At 54.7% G+C, this 18,036-nt stretch overlaps 2 protein-coding genes across 6 annotated transcripts; both read left to right on the top strand.

Moving 5' to 3' along the window:
* The first annotated feature begins 657 nt into the window (after positions 1-657).
* LOC311425110 (Fc receptor-like protein 3) lies at positions 658-12,452 on the top strand. 5 transcript variants are annotated; one of them, XM_084500629.1, is made up of 10 exons: positions 658-708; positions 1,209-6,845; positions 6,984-7,679; positions 7,835-7,946; positions 8,226-8,246; positions 8,611-8,868; positions 9,494-9,763; positions 10,140-10,424; positions 11,080-11,349; positions 12,104-12,452. In XM_084500629.1, the coding sequence occupies exons 3-10, from the start codon at positions 7,638-7,640 to the stop codon at positions 12,235-12,237; spliced, it is 1,392 nt and encodes a 463-aa protein (XP_084356755.1). In that variant the 5' UTR covers positions 658-708; positions 1,209-6,845; positions 6,984-7,637; the 3' UTR covers positions 12,238-12,452. The 5 variants fall into 5 exon arrangements, with proteins under 5 accessions (XP_084356755.1, XP_084356756.1, XP_084356757.1 ...); XM_084500630.1 differs by lacking the exon at positions 658-708 and having other exon boundaries at positions 753-6,845; positions 6,984-7,767; positions 7,853-7,946; XM_084500631.1 differs by lacking the exon at positions 658-708 and having other exon boundaries at positions 753-6,845; positions 6,984-7,946; positions 8,114-8,868.
* Positions 12,453-13,633: 1,181 nt separating this feature from the next.
* On the top strand, positions 13,634-16,278 carry LOC311425047 (uncharacterized protein; the record flags this gene model as incomplete). The annotated part of the gene is made up of 2 exons (XM_084500527.1): positions 13,634-14,428; positions 14,740-16,278. The coding sequence occupies 2 exons, from the start codon at positions 13,634-13,636 to the stop codon at positions 16,261-16,263; spliced, it is 2,319 nt and encodes a 772-aa protein (XP_084356653.1). The 3' UTR covers positions 16,264-16,278.
* Positions 16,279-18,036: the final 1,758 nt, after the last annotated feature.

Below are 18,036 nucleotides of genomic sequence, written 5' to 3'. Positions count from 1 at the left end.
AGCCAAAAAGCCGGGCAGTGATGCTCTTTGCGCCCACCCGGCTGCGGCCGCTCCTCCACCGGCCCCTTCTGCCGGGTCCCCCTCGCTACCCCCCCATCCTTACGCTGTCCCCCCCCCTCTCTTTGTGCTTTTTTCCTGCAACCGGAGAGCCCCCGGAGGCCGCCTCCATCCCCATGGAAACTCCGGGCCGCCGGGGGCCACCCGCCCAGGCGGAAAGGGCAGGCGGAGAGGGGACAAAGGGACAGGGGGGGAAAGTGGGCGGCCGGAAAGCCGGGCTGGGGCGGCGGAGAAAAAGGCAGAAAAGAGGAGAAAAAAGGCAGAAAAGCGGAGAAAAAGGGCAGAAAAGCGGAGGAAAGGGCAGAAAAGCGGAGAAAAAAAGGCAGAAAAGCGGAGGAAAGGGCAGAAAAGCGGAGAAAAAAGGCAGAAAAGCGGAGGAAAGGGCAGAAAAGCGGAGAAAAAAAAAGGAGAAAAGCGGAGAAAAAAAAAAAAAAGGCAGAAAAGCGGGGAGAGCAACGTGGCAAAAGTTGGAGGCTGAAAGAAAAGGGATGGGGCCGGGGCTTGGGGAGCGCTGGGGGTCCCCGCAGAGAAACGGGGAGGGGGGGGACGGGACTCGGAGCACGGCCGGAGATGGGGAGGGGGCTGCAGAGGGACGAAGGCAAAGCAGCGAGCTGGGGGATGCACAGAGCCGGGGAGCCGCGGGCTGGGCTGGTAAGTGATGGGCAAGGGCCTGGGTAAGCGATGGGCAAGGTTTGGGGAGTCCTGGGGCTGCTTCGGAGCCCGGGGGGTGGCCCCCGCCGTGCTCCCCCCCCTTTGGGAGTTTGGGGGTCGCGGGGGGTCGTCCCCACGCCATCCCGGCGCAGCCAGCTCTCAGGAGAAACTGAGGCACGAACCCTGGCCGTGCTGCAGGAGGATGGCGATGTGCTGCCGAAGGAGTCGTTTTAGGGGGAAAAATTTGCTTTGGTCAAGTAAAAAGAGCGTGGTGCTTAGAGAGCGGTGTTCTCCGGGACAGGGAGAGACTCCAGTGCCCTGCACCAGCCCTAAAATGGGCCCTGAACATAGGCATGGGGCACAACTGTGTCCTCTTGGAGGCATTAATCTCCACCACAGCTGGAAGTTTTCTTGGTCTGGAGGTGCTAGTGGTATGCAGAGCTTGCTGATCCCCTTTTTTCTGTAAGGCATAGGACAGAGGGACTGTTTTCTCCTTCCAGGTGCTTCAGAACAAAGTATTGATACTGCAGACTGTGGGGCAGAGATTTCTCAGGAGCAGCATCCTGCTGATGGAATTTGCACATGAAACACAGGCACGTGTCTATAACCAAGATGGCATTTCTTGATGGGTAACGGTGGGATCACACCTTAATGTGCTTCCTAGCGGATTCTTTGAGTGTTTCTGCAGGCACTCTGTCACGGCTCTGCTGGCCTGGGTACCTTGTGAAGATCAGTAGCGCAGGGTGAGGGATGCGAGGATCAGAGCATCCTCCCACAGCACGTGCGCAAGCTGATATTGTTGCTCGTGGTGCAATACCAAGCTTTAGAAAGTCCTTTGAGGGAGGCAAAAGGAAGGGTTTTATCCTTGCTGTTTGTGTTTCCAGTCCTGAGGTCTGCAAGTTCCCAGCTCCTCTGCTTGTAGGCTTGTGGTGCCACCAACTGCGCAGCACCAGGCCATGGGAGGAAACTTTTTGTTGCCTGACTTGATCTCCTGCTGCTAACGTGGGGGAGCATCTCCAGCAGCTGCTGAGCTCTGCACAGGCTGCTTGCTGCTTCCTGGGTGGCTTCGCTCCCAAGTGCAGCATTTGCTTCATTCCCAGTGCCCAAGAGAGAATGAAAATCCGCTTTTCACAGGTATGCCAAGCCAGTAGGGATGGGGTGCCAACCAGACCTCGTTGTCCTAGGACAGCTGGTGGAGTAGGTGACCAGGAGGGCTCAGTAAAACCTCCAGCCCCAGCTAACTTGGCAGCAGAGCAGAGCAGAGCTGGGGTACCCCAGCTGGGGCCAAACGATTTGGTGGTGCAAGACAGGGGGCAGCGCTTACCCTACGGGAGTACGCTCTATCTTGGACACCCAGCCCACGAGGGCCCTCCCTCCTGCAGACATTTTGGGGATCTCAGCTGAGGATGTGCTGGGTAAAATCTGCTCGTGCTGGGCACCTGTGTTGCTCCAAGTTTTTCTTGGCTGCACGTCCAGGATCCCTGTTGAGGATGCACTGCTGTGGGTGGTGGCATGATGAGGGACACCCAGGTAATTCTCACGGTTGTCTCTATCTGGTCTTGGCCATTTTGCTCTGCTCCATCTGAAAAATAGGCTCAAAGCGGGACTGGAGAGCCACAGACTTTAAGTAAATGCTCCTTAGGCAAAGGGTATTGGATTTGGGGGTTCTGCTAGGATCTGCTTTTCCTATTACTACCTTGGTGGTTTTTAGTCTGTGTCTATGCTCAGTTTTTGCTGTGTGCCATTAGAGTCTCAGTGCCACCATGATTTTCACAATGGCAAACACAAGACTAGTCTGTAGGTATCTTTGCTTGGGCCCTCATTTGAGCCAATCTCAATTTTACTTCTCTGCTTTGGGGATGGGACCCAGCCTGCTCCCCAGAAATATCTTCTCTTGTCGTCTGCTGCTCAGGTGCTTCGTTTCGCCCTGGCGCTTATTGCTTCAGCATCCTGACAGGAGCCGGTCATGCCCTCTTGTTTCATCTGTCTTATCTGGGATGTGAAAATAACTCCTGCTGGGATTAACTCCTGCAAAATGCAAATCAAATGGTTGTGCACATCCTGGTCATAAAAGATTACAGTTGAGCTGCCCTTAAAGAGCATCTGCTGTAATTTTACTGTAAGCTTGTGGAAAATCAGCCGCTTGCTGAGTTGTGGCCACGTCCACGAGTATCAGTACGGCCACCAACACCAGCCTGTAGCACTGAAGGCAAAAGTTTTGATGTCTTGTGATGAGATGTTTATTATCAGAGGGAGCAAAATGCTGATGGACGCCTTTTAAGTGGTCCCAGACCCAGTCCTGCGCAGAAAGACACTGCAGAGGGTTGAAGACATGGGGGAGGTGGTGGCCAAATCAAGCACCAGGTGCCTGGCTGCATTTTGGGCATGCTGGGGTATTGCTGGTATGGCTGGAAAAAAATAATGGGGGGGTGAACTGGATTTTCTGTGCTGTTTACTGAGGTGTGCAAAGAGATTTTTGAATCTCCCAGCACTGACGATGCTGCCCTGGAGCACTTTGATGGAAGGTGCTGTCGCTGCGCGGGTGAGACGTGCTTCAGCGGCCTTGAGGCTTTGTCTTCCAAAAGGTTTTTCCCGGCTGTTTATCAGGTGGTAAATTATCTTGGTTCACCCTGGGCCCTTGCATCTTTGTTTGTGGCTCCTGTTTTTCTCATCTACAGCAAATTGATGCTAGGAGGCAGCTGGGGATGAGCTGGGGGCTGAGTTGTGCTTTGCTTGGACCCCCTGCAGCTTTTGGCCTCCCATAACCCTTACGTGCTGGGGACATTTATGAACACCGCGTAGCATTATAACCAACATTGTAAACATCTTTGTCTCTGTATCTAAACGGGAGTATTGCTCTGGTCTCAAAACATGCTGCCCAGCAAACTGAATTTCATCGTCATCTCCCACAGAAAGGGGGATCGGCATCCCCCGGCACCAAAAGTAACCGGCCTCTGGGCTGCTCGCTCCGGTTTCTTCTTTCCAAGTTTGTTGAATGTGGAGGTGACGGAGGGACTGGCAGCACCTTGGCGAAGACTGGTCAGAATGGTGAAGATGCAAGGATGGTGGAAAGTGGCCTTGAGCGCTGAAGGCTTTTGAACCTCATTCATCCTCCAATTTGGGGGATGTAGCCTCCCAAAACTGCATTAAAAGAGTTGGTTGGTGTCCTGTCCTCCCATGAGGAACACACACGGTGCAGCCACGGGCTGTGTGAGATTTGTTTCCTCTTTGCTGCTTTATATCAGCACGTTATTACTTTGTCGAAGATTTATTATCCGGCATTTTTTAAGCTCTGCCTTTACTCACCCTGCAGATCGGTGTTTTCTAGACTTAATGCTTTCTCAAGGTACACGTGGGGTTACAGCACTACGCTGGCACTGCAGTTGGTTTACAGAGTAATTTATTTCAAGGATTATTGATTTACCGGGTATCTCTTGCAGCAGGTGGGGCTTTGTCTGATAGAGGTTAAACCCCTGTCTTCCTTCCCAATGCTTGGAGCAAGATTTCGGCTTCTTCCAGGGAAAATCAGAGCAAAAAGGGAAAAATGGTGCTACTAATTTCCCACCCGTTCCACCAACATTTTGCATTGCTGCCCTTCAGAGCCTCAGTTGCCCTTTTGCCAACTGAAAAAATACTCATCAAAGTAACCGAAAACCCTCTCAAAGCCCCAGAACATCCAGTAATTCCCATTTCCAGTAATGGGAAAAACAAATGCTTTGGTTTCACCTGGGATGTGCTGAGGTAGTTACTGCCGTGCCTCTTTTCTATAGCACCGCATGACTTCATGGCCCAATTTTTCCCTAATTAAGAGTGTGTTTGGGAGTAAATGATACTCTAGAAATCACGCAGTTTAGAAATGCAGAACGTGGGTTGTCACAGCAAGGAATCGTGTGCACTGTTTGATCAATTGTGTAGTAACTCAGAGGATGTAAAAGGATGTAAAAGAATGTTTCCTCTTGTTTTGTCTCCTTCTAAATTTTTTCCAGTGGAAGATACACTTAGAAAAATATTAAAGCCTTGATCGACAGCTTGCTTAAAATACGATGGCTGCTTTTTCTTTTACTTCTCTGCTTAAACCACAGGTTTCTCCATTTTTCATCGTGACAAACGGAGCTTTCTTCATTACCGCCAGCATTCAGTGCCACAAGCTAAATCCGCTTTCATCTTTATCTCTTGGCTTCTGCGATGAGAATGCTGTGATGATGCGCTGGGAGATGCAGCAATTAACTCTACTCCAGGATTTAGCTCTGCCCTCGGTTGAGCGAGAGATGCTGCGGAAAGGTTGCCAGAGATGCAGATACGATCCTACATCCAGGTTTTTGCTGCATCCCTGCTGCTGCTGAGGGAGATATGGATCATAACCAGAATTATTGCCTGTCCCTGGGAAAGGAGGGGATGCTGAGAGATGTCGATTTGCAAGGGAGATGGATCTGGGCACCAGGTTTTTGTGCCGCCTCGGTGCCATGCGGCGGTGTCAAGACGCCCCGGTGATGCAGGGGGTGCGGGATTTTTCAGTTCTGGTGCCGATGCTGCTCTCATGGTGAGGTCTCTGTGGCGCAATGGACGAGCGCGCTGGACTTCTAATCCAGAGGTTCCGGGTTCGAGTCCCGGCAGAGATGATCTCCAGGCAGGTGTCTCTTTTATTTTATGCATGTTCCATCATAGATACCAATCCGTCACGTTTATAACACCCCTGAAGGCTTGAGAGGGGAGATAATGACTTTTCACGGCACCGTCTCTACTGCAGATGCTCATAACGGTTGTGTGTCACAGAATCACAGAGTGGTAGGGATTGGAAGGGACCTTGGAAGATCATCTAGTCCAATCCCCCTGCCAGAGCAGGAACACCTAGATCAGGTCACGCAGGAACTCATCGTATCATTGGATGTCAGCGAGCAGAGCCTGTCTCCATCCTCCTGACATTCCCTCTTTACATATTTATAAATATTAATAAGGTTGCCCCCAAGTCTCGTCTTCTGCAAGCCAAAGAGACCCAGCTCCCTCAGCCTTTCCCCATAAGGAAGATGCTCCACTCCCTTAATCGTTCTCGTGCCTCTGTGCTGGACCCTCCCAAGCAGTTCCCTGTCCTTCTGGAACCGAGGGGCCCAGAACTGGATGCAATATTCCAGATGTGGTCTCACCAGGGCAGAGTAGAAGGGGAGGAGAACCTCTCTCGACCTACTAACCACCCCCCTTCTGATACAGGTATCTGGAAAGTTCATTGAACAACGCTGGTCCCAGTACCAACCCTTGAGGGACTCCACCAGATACAGGACTCCAGCTCGACTCCGTCCCATTGACCACAACCCTCTGGTTTCTTCCCTTCGGCCAGTTCACAGCCCACCTCACTACTACTCCTACTAATTCCCCATGCTAGGAGCACTGGTGTACAGGCACCCCCCATCTAAGGTGTGTTTCTTGCACCATATTCCCCTTTCCTCATTCCTTTTGGTAGTTCCTGAATGCCTTGATCTTTTTACCCCATTTGTTTCCCCCCAAACTGCTCATGGGCCCTATCTTTGATGCCTTGTTAAGAAAACTACTGTGCTTTCCAGTAGAAATCGGGTGGTCAGGAAGCGGTTTAGAGCCTCGCGTTGAGACTTCCTTTGATAGACACGGTCATTTGTTTCAAATGTAGGTCAACAAAAATGTAGGTCCGTGTTCTGAGTTCCCACCTCATAGAAATCCTTTGGAAGTGCTCTTGACTTTCATATTCTTATACAGAAGATTTGTGTTTACTGGCAGCCACCTCCATAGCCCCATGGAAATTTATCATCCTACATAGCAAATTGACTTCTTCTTTCACAGGTGTTCGAAGCCATGAGTATATAATCTCACGTAAATAAATAATAAATAAATAATCGCTATAAGCATTGAGAAAGAAAACGGAGCTGCGTGCGGTTGTAGCTGGGGCTCGTAGTTGACTGGGTTTCAACGGGAGCTGATACCGGACTTTTCCAGGCTACCGCAGCATTTTTTTTGAGGTGACAACGTGCTGAAGGTTGAAGGAGGGACCAGAGAATGGTTGGGTTAGAAGGGTCCTCTACAGATCACCTCGTGCCAGCCCCCAGCCATTGACCCGAAAGCTTCAGAGAGTAGTTCCCACGGGGCTGTCGGAGATGTCGGATCCCGTCTGTGTGAGTGGCAGGGAAAGGTCCTTCTGACTTCTTCCCTTCCTTCCAAGCTTACAAATTCCTCATAGCAAGTCAGCCGGTGCCAAAAATCGGAATTAGCTTTTATTTTGTTGTCTGTCCTTCTGTGTCTGTCCTCTGCAGGGCTCTGGGAGGTGCTGAGGGGCTCCCTGCATCACACCTTACCTCATGGCGTCATTAATGAAGATGAGCTTCAAGGTCAGGGGTTGTGTTGGTGCTTTGGGTTGTGTGTTGAGTCTGCGTGTCCCAAAGCCAATGGTGCTCAAATGATAAAATCATAAAATCCAGGCAAAGACTGCAGGGCTAGCTTGGTCTGCACCTTGCTCTCGCATGTTTCGGGGCAGCTGTGCTGAAATGTGGCTTCCACAAGAAGCTGAGTGGTACCATGGGTCCCAAAACTGTCCCGTGCCTCTCACAACCCATTCAACATGATCCATCCAGGGGGCAAGCAGCAGAAACCTGCCTGTTTCTTTCCCATTGGTGGCTGACCTCCAGCACAGAGAAAGAGTCAAAGAAATTGCAAATACAACCTCAGAAGAGCTTGAGAATCCTGCCACTGGGTGACGGATGGACTCCGAGACACTGGGGAAGGACTGAAGCAAAAAGCCTTATGTGAAGAGGATCCATTGCGGCTCATTTTCTCTGGGGGAAAAAGAAATAAAGAAACGGGCAAACAAACAAACAAAAAACAACAACAACAAACCAGCAAATGCAGACAGTCACCCAGGAGGACTGGAGTCTCCCTAGGGAGCAGAGGAGGCATCTCAGAGGGGCTGCATGAAGCAAGGGCTGGATGAGGCTGTGGTTTCAAGGGACAGAGTGAGCCCTGATTCTGCTATTAAGTGGGGCGTGGAGGGAAAAAAAATGTCATTCAGGACTGGACATTATAGCAACACAAAGGCTTCCGGTGAGTGGGGTTGGTTATTTGCATAGGTGTGAAAAAACCAAACACTATTTCCTTCCTTTTTTCTCAGAAAAGCATCTCCACGCAGGGGACATCACAGTTGCCCTCTGCAAGGGGAAGAAGTCACCAAGCTCTGGACCCCCAGTCTGGGATGGCGGGGAGCAGAGCCCTGCTCCTCCTGGGTGAGTGCGACCGCAGGGGCTGGGGGCTGCTGGCATGGACGTGTGTCCCCAAAAAAGCCACAGGGACCCAGTGAGCATCAGCAAGGGCAAAGGTGATGTGGGGTGATGTGGAGGTGCTGGTGGGCGTCTCGGCGACCTGGCAGATCTTGCCAAGACTTTTCTTTTAGGATGGCTTTTAGGACGTCCAAGGGCAGGCTCACTCCTCTCTGTACAGGGGTGCTGCAGAATGCCTGGCAGATGCTTCCCAGGGGTGCTCATCCCTTCTTTTCCTCCTTTCAGCTCAAGTCCTCGGCCTTGCTGGTGAGTCCTGTTTGCTGGCAGGTTTCTGGTGAGAGCCCATGGGGCCCTGGGCAGTTCTTGCTGAAGAAGGTGGCAGGGACGTCCCCACACACAGCAGCAGGGCACGGCATGGTTTTGCTGTGCCTCCTCATGCTGCCTATCTTGAGGGGCCCTGAGCAGCACCAGCCACCAGCTCAGCCGACCCTCTGAAAGACAAAGCCCCCCAAAACCCCACCAACACCCTAGAAACCCTAGTCAGCAGCAAGGTCCTGCCTTCTTCCCCCATCCCAACCTCTGTGCTCAGGGCTGGGGGCTCCCTGCCGCACACAGCGATGTGCTGATCTCTGTCCTGCCCTCACGTCCCCTCCTGCCTGGACCTTCGCAGCCACAGAGATGGCTCTGCTAACCATGGACCCCCCCTGGAGCACGATATTTCGAGGAGAGAGCGTTACCCTGCGGTGCCGGGGCTCCCAGCCCTCCAGGCAGCAGCCCACAACCTGGTACCACAACGACAAGATCCTGGCACGCACGGACACAGACACGTACAGGATCACAAACGCCAGGCAGAAACAGACGGGCAGATACAAGTGCCAGAGCCCCGGCTCCGTGTCCAGCAACCCCATCACCTTGATCGTCTCCTACGGTGAGTGACATGACCTGGTGTGAGCCCTGCTCGCCCGTGCTCCACGGCTTCGCTCTGGGACAAACGCAGCTCCTCTAAGCATAAGGAAGACTACTGTTGGTGTTGGGGCACCACGAGCTGGGGTTTGGGGACTTTTGGCCTCCCTATCTCTGCACGATGCATCTCTTTTATAGAATCGTAGAGATTCTATATCGTAGAATCTCTAGAATCGTAGAATCGTGGAATTCTCTTCTCCATGCTCAAGAGCCACAGCTCCCTCAGACTGCCTCCACAGGAGAGGTGTTCCAGCCCTTTGGCCATCCCTGTGGCCTCCTCTGGACTGGCCCTAATAGCTCCATGTCCTTCTGGTGCTCCAGGTGGGGTCTCAGGATTGCAGAGCAGAGGGCACAGTCCCCTCCCTGCCCTGCTGCCCACGCTGCTTTTGGTTCAGCCCAGCATCAGGTTGGCTTTCTGGGCTGTGAGTGCACTTTGCTGGCTGATGTCAAGTGTTTCATCCACCGGTACCCCCAAGTCCTCTTTTGCAGGGCTGTTCTCACTGCATTCATCACCTGCTCCATGCTGATGTCTGGGACTACCCCAGTCCGGGTGCAGGACCTTCAGCAACTGCTCTTGGGGTCTCGTGCAGATTGGCTGATCCTCCAGGTCCCGTCTCATGCGGTGTTCGAGGGCGAGCTGCTGTGCATGCAGTGCCGGGGATGGGAGCCGGGGAGCATGACTTCAGTGCAGTATTTCAGGGACGGAGCAGACATCACCACCCGCTACGCCTCGGACAAGCAGCTCTGCATCCCCCGGGCTGAGACCCACCAGAGCGGCAGGTATCGCTGCACGGGACAGATGAACTCCTTCTTGTCAGTAATAAAAAGGGAATCTCAAGAGTTACATGTTTGTATCAGAGGTAAGAAATTCCTGGGAGTCCTTGGGCCTTCCATCTTCCCAGGGTCAGAGGGTGTGGAGCTCTGTATGATGGCTGAGCTAGGTCCATGCTACCAGTGCAGGAATTAACTCGAACCCGGTGCCCACAACCACAGAGACCTGGCCAGTTACATCCAACCCTGGCTCTGGGATGCTCCCTGCACCCGAATTGGGGTCTTGGTCCTGTGCAGCCTTGTTCTGGTGGGGTGGGATGACTGTCCCTTCCCTCTGGCATCTTGAGCAGCGATGCAGCCCCAGAAGCTCCCTCCAAGGAGATGCCCCCTGACAGCTCCCAGGGAGGGTTTGTATATACCTTCCAATTCAAAAGAAAGAACAAAAACCCTCTTTCCTTTCCCCAGAGCTCTTCTCCTCCCCGGTGCTGAGAGTGGCCAGCTCAGCGGAGACCCTTGAGGGAAGCCCCCTCAACCTGAGCTGTGTCACGCACCTCAGCCCCCACAGCCCCCACACCATCCTCTGGTACCTCTTCTACCGAAACGGCACGGTCCTTCAAGGCCCCAAAACCTCCTCCAAGTACCACGTGCCGATGGTGGGGCTGGCGGACGCGGGCTCCTACTTCTGTGAGGTGCGGGCAGAGAACTCCAGCATATGGAAGCAGAGCGCCCAGGTCCCCATTGCTGTCAGAAGTGAGTGTTTGGGGGGCTGGGGACCGGTGGGGGTGCAGGCAGGGAAGGGCAGCCCCCCTGAGGGGGTCCCAGAGACGTGTGGAGGTTGTGGGGTTTGGCATAAAGCCATGCCACTTTACAAAACCCCAGACTTCTCATGCCTGCAGCTACACGCTCAGCTGTCCACTGGTCCTGCTGCTGGCACAGTGTGGTTTCGGGGTTTTGTTTTCAGTTTCCCTTTGGGTATGACTTCTGTTCTCTCTCACGCTGCGTCTCCATCCTGTCTCATCTCTCTGGACCCCGGGACTTTCTCACCTCATGACGTGTTGAGGGCTCAGTCCTGTCATTTCCTTTGGCAGAAGTCTCCCTTTCGGTGTGGAGGCAGCCTGTCCTGCTCCAGGCCATCCACTGGGTTGGGCCATCAACTGTTCGTCCTCCCCCACTTCCAATATCCTGAAAAACCTCAGTTATTGGGGCTGGGATTTTGCTGTCCCGCTGGCTTTGGTTCTTTCAACACCTGCTTCCCTAGCAGCGTTTCTTCCTTCTGCTTCCTGCCACCCAGCATTCCCAGTCATTCACTGTTTGGAAAAAAAAAAAAAAAAAAAAAAAGCCCAGTTTCATTGGGAATGTCTATACTGGAAACCAGTATGTTTCCTCTCTCCCCCCCATCTCACAGGAGTCCCCATCTCAGGGGTGTCCCTGGACGTGCAGCCCCATGAGGGGCAGGTGATGGAGGGGCAGCGCCTGGTGCTGAGCTGCTCGGTGGCTGCAGGCACGGGATCCATCTCCTTTTCCTGGCACCGAGAGGGCTCTGCAGAGGTTTTGGGAAAGGGCACCCGTTACGAGATCCTGTCAGCCCAGCGAGACGACGATGGGCAGTATTACTGCGTGGCCTCCAACGGGGATGTCCCAGCCCAGAGCCCGCGGCTGCAGGTCACGGTTGTGGGTGAGTGGCATCGTGCAGGCTGAGCTGGGCACCACAGGGCTGGCATCAAGGGGACATTGCTGGGAGGAGGAGACCCAGGACTGCTCCCCAGAGGGCACCACGAAAGGGGATGGCTACAGAAACAGGGATTTTGTGGGGGCCTCCTAAAGTAGGTTGGGCACCAGAGCTGATGGAAGAGCATTTGTAGAACATTTTATGGCCCGTAGCCATGCACCGTCTCCTGTCATGGTCAGAGCTGGTGGTAATGGTTGGAGAAAGCTTCAACCTGAGCTTTTCCACACAGGTTGGCACGACCTTCACGTGGCTGCACAAGGGGCAGGAGCAGAGCTGGTCCCAGCCCCACCTGTAAGGCCAGTCCTGTACACTGAGCCCAAGGAGCTGGGCTGCGCAGAACATTACCAGCACGTGGCCAGCGAGTGGCTCAGCCCCCAGAGAGTCTTCCAGCCCCGTGCTGGTCCTCTCCGTATGAAAAGGAAGATGGTCTAATTGATATCTAGCAGTGCTGACGTCACCTAATGGCTTTTCTTCATTCCTGAGTCCTTGCATTGGGTGCACAGGACTGGCTGAGGTCCAGATGGAGATATGAGTGTATTTGTGGTGCTGGTGGTAGAGCTGAGGGCTTAGTGCTGTAGCATGGCTAACAGAGGCTCCCTGTTTTTGGCTGGGTAATTCTCCGAAGTCCATGAATTCCAGCCTCAGGCCCACGTGGTGTTTCCAAGTTTACCTGAGTCCTCAGGGTGTGTTTGTTTCCCAGGTGTCTCCTCACTCTTCTACTGCCATATCAGAGCACCACTGCTGCTAGCAGCCTTGGGGTCCCTGCTGTCCGGGCTGGTTGCTGTCCACATCCTCACTGCAGGAAGCAAAGACCCGAAAGGAGTGAAGCAGTGAGTGGGACTCCCCAAGAGACCACCTGCGTATGTATCAGATGCACACCAGGAAAGAATGCTTGTGGGGCACCTCAAACCCACAAGGGCACCATGGAAATCAGCCAAATGAGCGTCCCCATGGCCCTTCCCTGGCCTGCACTGTCCTTCAACGTATATTCATAGAGATGCTTCTGGTTTCCTGCATGTGCTGCCCAATAAAGCACTTCTGAGCGTGAAGATTTATGCTTGCCTGTGCGACTGCTGGTGGAGCACGACCTGTGTGCACGTGTATATGCGTGTGTGCAATTGCTGCTCACGCACATCACATCGCCCAGGGAAGTGTTGGCTCAAAGATGTGCTCTGTGTTTTTTGGACAGGGGGGAGTGGGGCGGGGGGCAGAGGAGAAATGAACCCGATCTGGGAGCCCTGATGCAACTCCACACACAACAGCACTCTGCGACTTGTCCCTTTCCAAACAACCCTCCAAGTAACCCTAACCGGAACACTGGGACGAACACAAAGTAGGACCCTAGACAACAGGTACGGTGCAACTTTCGCTCATCAAAAAGTGCTCCCAACAGAAGCCTTTGGGTACACCTCAACTCCCCTGGGGAGCCTTTATGCGACCCCACAGGACACAGGACTCTGCACCTTCTCTCTTTCAAAAGAACCCTAAGCGTATCCATGTCTGTAACAATCAATGTAAACCAACCCTAACCCTAATCATAGCCCTAAACCTAACCAAAACGCTAACCCTCACCCTAATGACCATAACCCTAAACGCAAACCTGACCCTAAAGCTAACCTAATCCCTAAACCCAACTCTAACCCTAAACCCAACCCTAACCGCTATCTAACTCTGACGGTGGCTCTAACCCTAAAACTACTCCTAAACCTAACCCTATTATAACTCTAACCCTAATCCCCAAACAACCAATGACACTAATCCTAAACCGCGGAGCTAAAATAGCACGCAGAGCTAATCCTAACCCTAGCCCTAACTCTAGACCTAACACTAACCCTAAACCAGTTGGGCATACGGCCCAACTTCATTTGAGGCCATGTGCCCGTATAACGCACACCACTCAACTCCATATAAGGTCATGTGCCATATAATGCACACCACCCAACTCCATATAAGGTCATGCTGCCCATATAAGGCATGCCACCAACTCCATATAAGGGCATGCTGCCCCGCCCTCCATTGTGTGGTCATGCCGCGCACCCTATAAATACCAGGCGCACGGCCCCCACGGCCAGTAGCAGACGCTGTCTCTACACCGGTGCGACTGGTGCGACTGGCAGTAGACGCTACAGGGTCAGGGGCTGCTAGCCCTCGCAGACCCAGTGAAGGTGACCGTCAGTGGCCAAGGGCCACAGCAGTCAGAGTTCACCCAATTCTTCCTGTACCCGTGGCCATGGTGCGGGACGTTGCAGGAAGGGGACCCATGGGGCCCAACCGCCCCGCGCCCCGACGGGGCCCGGCGCAGCTCGCTGGCAGCTCCGCGCAGCAGGAGGAGCGCAGGCTGGAGCTGCAGGCACTGCGTGCCAAACTGGAGGCCGAGCGCCTCCACAACCAGGAGCTGCGGCGCCACTTCACCGCAGAGATTTCCAAAATGAAGGAGGCGGAGGAGAGGGAGCGGCAGCTGCTGGTGCAGCAGCTGCAGTGCGAGTGGGAGAGGCAGCAGGCCCTCGACGCGCAGCGGCTGCAGGAGCAGCAGCGGCAGCAGCGCGCCACCGAGACCCGGCGGATGCTGCGGTGGAAGGCGGCCGAGCTGCAGGCGGCGCAGGAGCTGCTGCAGAAGGAGCGCGACGCTGCCACGCACCAAGCGCGGGAGCTGCAGCGGCAGCTGGCTGAGGAGCTGCGGAGGCCCTGCAGGAGCAGCAGCGCGGCCCGCGCCAAGCTCCAGGCTGTCCTCAAGGAACTGCGCTGGGAGACGCATGGGGACCAGCCCGCCCGCATCCGCCAGCTCCAGCATGAGCTGGAGCTGGAGAAGAAGCTTTTCATCAAGTACATCGTGGCGGGCTTCGAGGACGAGCAAGAGGACGGCCAGGGAACCAAGGGCCGAGAAGGGTCCTTGGGCAAGGCAGAGCCAAAGACGCCAACACGGGCTCAGCCTGCCCAGGACGCACCTCAGCAGGGAGCCAAGGAAAGCTGTGGCTCCGACAAGGGCAGCAGCCGCCGCCGCCCTGTGAAGGACGCTCACGTCCAGGTGAGGAGACAGGCTGAGGAAACTGGGGGGGAGAAGGCTCCGGGGAGACCTTGGACTGGCCTAAGGTCCCTAGAGGGGGATATGGGCAAGATGGGGAGAGACTCTGTCAGGGAGTGCAGTGGGGGGCTCAGAGTAACGGCCTCAGGCAGAGGAGGGCACGTTTGGGTCAGGTATAAGGAAGAAATCCTTCCCCGGGAGGGCGGCGAGGCCCTGGCACAGGCTGGGGGGGCCCCAAACCTGGCAGGGGCTGGGATGAGGTGGGCGTTGAGCTCCCTTCCAACCCAACCCTTTCTCTGATTTGGTGATTGCAGGTTCCAGAACCTTCCAACGAAGGCCAGGTGCTGCCAGGCACACTCAGGTGGGTGCTGGAGCAGCACGCCCGCCTCCAGCGAGCCCTGAGCAGCCTGGAGAAGCAACGCCAGGCCCTGGAGGCAAAGAAACGCCTCCTGAGAGAGGCGAGAACCAAGAAAGAGCACCAGGAGCTCCAGATGCTCCAGGAAGCCAAAGAAAAACTGGTGCTGCTTACCGAGCAGCTGGAGGAGAAATGCAGATCCCTGCTGAAGACCATCCAGCAGGCCAGCAAGACTCCAGGGCCTCCTCCACCCAGCCAAAGCTCCGCTGAGGCACTGCCACCTTGTGAGAGTGCCCCCAGCCCGAGCGAGGAGGTGCTGCTTGCCCAGCTCACGCAGCTGAGCGAAGAAAAAAAACGACTGGAGGAAGAAAACTCTCGCCTCCGAAGGCAGCTGGACGCAGCCATGGAAGTCCAGGCTGAAAATGCTGACCTGAAGAAGCAGGTCGAGCAGATGGCAGAGGAGCAAAACTCTGCCCTGCAACAGGTCAGCGAGCTTCAGGCCCAGCTGCGAGAGGCAGAGTGCCAGCTGAAGGCGCTCAAGGAAATTGCAGATGGAGGGCCACAGCTGGAGAGAGAACACCTGGAGACACAGCTGGCGCTCCAGAAGAAAGAAGAGGAGCTCGAGAGCTTGCAGAGGGCTCAGGCAGAAGGCAAGAGGCAGCACGAGGAAGCCTCGCAAATGCTACGAGCCCAGGTGGCCGACCTGGAAGACCGGTGCCACCATCAAAACGAACAACTCGAGCTGCTCGCTGAGGAGCTGCAGCGGCTGCAAAGCGAGCAACCCAGCCCTGCCACTACCCCTCTGCCTACCCACCCAGCCACCTCCGAATCCCAACCGGCAGAAGACAGCCCAGGACCCTGCCTGCCTGCAGAGGAGGGCGCTGCGGAAGAAAGCCAAGAAGCGGAAACTTGGCAGCAGCCCTTCGACCTGCAGGCTTCATTGGAACAAGGACCAGGAAGGATTCGGAAATTCCTGGCTCTGTACAGCTATGACCCTGCTGATAGTCCCAACGAGCATCCGGAGCTAGAGCTTCGCCTCACGGCGGGGCAGTTTGTTTATGTCATTGGGGACATGGATGAGGATGGCTGGTATATAGGAGAGCGGACAGACGGCAGTAGAGGCTTCGTCCCTTCCAATTTGGTGGAAGAAGTTTTCGACGACCTCAGCTTGACACCAGTGCTGCCAGAACTGGAGGATGTCCTTCTGGACACCGATGAGGGGGAGAGCTCCACTGACAGCAGCAGCAGCAGCAGCAGCATTGGGGAAGCCAGGGATGATATGGACAAAGAAATCTGTCCGGACGTGATGGATAATTGGGCCATTGCAGAAGCCTTCCTGGAGGAGCTGCGTGACGTGCTACCAGAGGACGAAGAAACCTCCAGGGAAGGAAAGGATGATTCCAGCGACCCCTTCTTTCTCTCACTCATGATGGAGGAGGAGAAAGATCAGGGTTGGGGTGCCAATGGCACCAAAAGTCAATAAAACTGTCAACACTAATGAGCCTGGCCTTGGTGATTCTTCTCCAGAAGGTTTATAGAAATGGAGAAGCACTTCTTTGCCCTGCAGGTCACTGCACACTGGAACACGTTGGCCAGTGTTATAAATGAAGTCTCAACTCAATCTGAATTTTGTAATATTTATAAACCAAATATTTCTAAAAGGTATAAAAGGCAAGTAAACAGCGCTGGGTGTGCGGGGAGTCTACGCTCCACCAACACGCACACACGAACGTCAAACATTCTAAATATACAGAACATTGCTTTACATACTAAACCCGAGTATGCCTATACATACGTACAATCAGGAAAGGTAACAAACAATCCTTTAAGTTCCATAACTTACTAAACTCAAGTACTCCTACACATATGTAAAATCAGAAAAGGTAACAAACAATCCTTTAAGTTCCATGACTTAACAGTCTCCATTTTCCATTCCTTTTGAACGATATGTCTCGCTTTAAGTTGTCAAGCAACTCGGTCTTCAGGCCTTATGTATCCCGTCCTTCCCGGATGGAAGAAAAGCATATCCATCTCCTTTTCAAAGCCCTACCCTAACCCTAACCCCAAAAAGTGCCCGAATAGGACCTGGGTCAAATCAATAGTGCCTGGGTCAAAAGGCACGTTCAGGTCAACAAGGGGCGTAACAGCAAAAGCCTTCGATGGCTGTAGCAGCAATCCCACTGCAACCTTGTCGTTTTTAGGTGCAGAGTCCCACACCTTGACCTCAGTTTGGTCCCATATTTCAGGCTCATAAACTGTCCGATTGTTAATAAGGACAATAAGCTGTAAGGTGACCAGGACAGTCTTTGTTCCTAAGGACATGATTCCCTATAACGCGCTGCTGCTGACCAGCGAGGGGCAGTTGTGTGCACAGGTCCACTTCTATCCTTTACCACTCCATATATAACAGCCAGAGAGGCTTTGTGCCCTTTTATTATTCTTTTTTTAGCTTTATTGTGACAAAACGTGGTGTTTTGGGGACATTTCAGTCAGTGCAGGACAACGCTGCAGCCACCACTCCTCCCGTTACTGCCAGGCTCCCCCAGGCAGCGGGGCAGGGCTGCGTGTGCCATTTTATTATTATTTATTAGCTTTATTGTGACAAAACGCGGCGTTTTGGGGACATTTCCGTCAGCGCGGGCCGAAGCGAAAGCCCTCGCAGAGAAAGGTGCCACGCGGTGGGTGCGCCCTGCGCATGCGCGGAGGGTGGGAAATGGCGGGGAGGGGAGGGAACTACATTTCCCAGCGTTCCATGGGGTTGGGCGACGGCGGCGACTTCCGGTTTCCGGGGCGTCCCGGGGGCTGCGCGGTGCCCCCGCTGCCCGCTGGGGGGCGCCCGGGGACGGGGGGGGGGCACGGAGGGGACACGGGGGGGGTCTGGGGGGGTTTTGGGGGGTGGGGGGGGCACTGGAGGGGGGCGTTGGGGGGAGTGGGGGGTGGGGGAGGGGAAATTGAGGGGTCTGGGTGCAAGGGGGGGCAATGGAGGGGGGGCACTGAGGGGTCTGGGGGGTTGGGGAGGGGGGCTTGGGGGGTCTCTGGGGTGGGGAAGGGCCGTGGAGGGGGGCACTGGGGGGTCTGGGTGCAAGGGGGGGCACTGGGGGGGGCAGTGAGGGGTCTGGGGGGCAAGGGAGGGGGGCTTTGGGGGGTCTGGGGGTGGGGGAGGGCAGTGGAGGGGGGCACTGGGGGGTCTGGGGGGCTGGGGAGGGGGGTCTGGGGGGCAGGGGAGGGCCATGGAGGGGGGCACTGGGGGGTCCTG

The sequence above is a fragment of the Aythya ferina genome, assembly GCF_964211825.1.
Source record: "Aythya ferina genome assembly, chromosome: 29".
NCBI lineage: Eukaryota > Metazoa > Chordata > Aves > Anseriformes > Anatidae > Aythya > Aythya ferina.
This window is presented reverse-complemented; position numbering and strand designations above follow the sequence as displayed.

Coding starts and splice junctions, on each gene's coding strand:
- LOC311425110 (XM_084500628.1), top strand. CDS start 9,025: ATGCATCTCTTTTATAGAATCGTAGAGATTCTATATCGTAGAATCTCT. Junction 9,764..10,139: donor GTTACATGTTTGTATCAGAG/GTAAGAAATTCC, acceptor TCCTTTCCCCAG/AGCTCTTCTCCTCCCCGGTG. Junction 11,350..12,103: donor GCTGCAGGTCACGGTTGTGG/GTGAGTGGCATC, acceptor TTTGTTTCCCAG/GTGTCTCCTCACTCTTCTAC.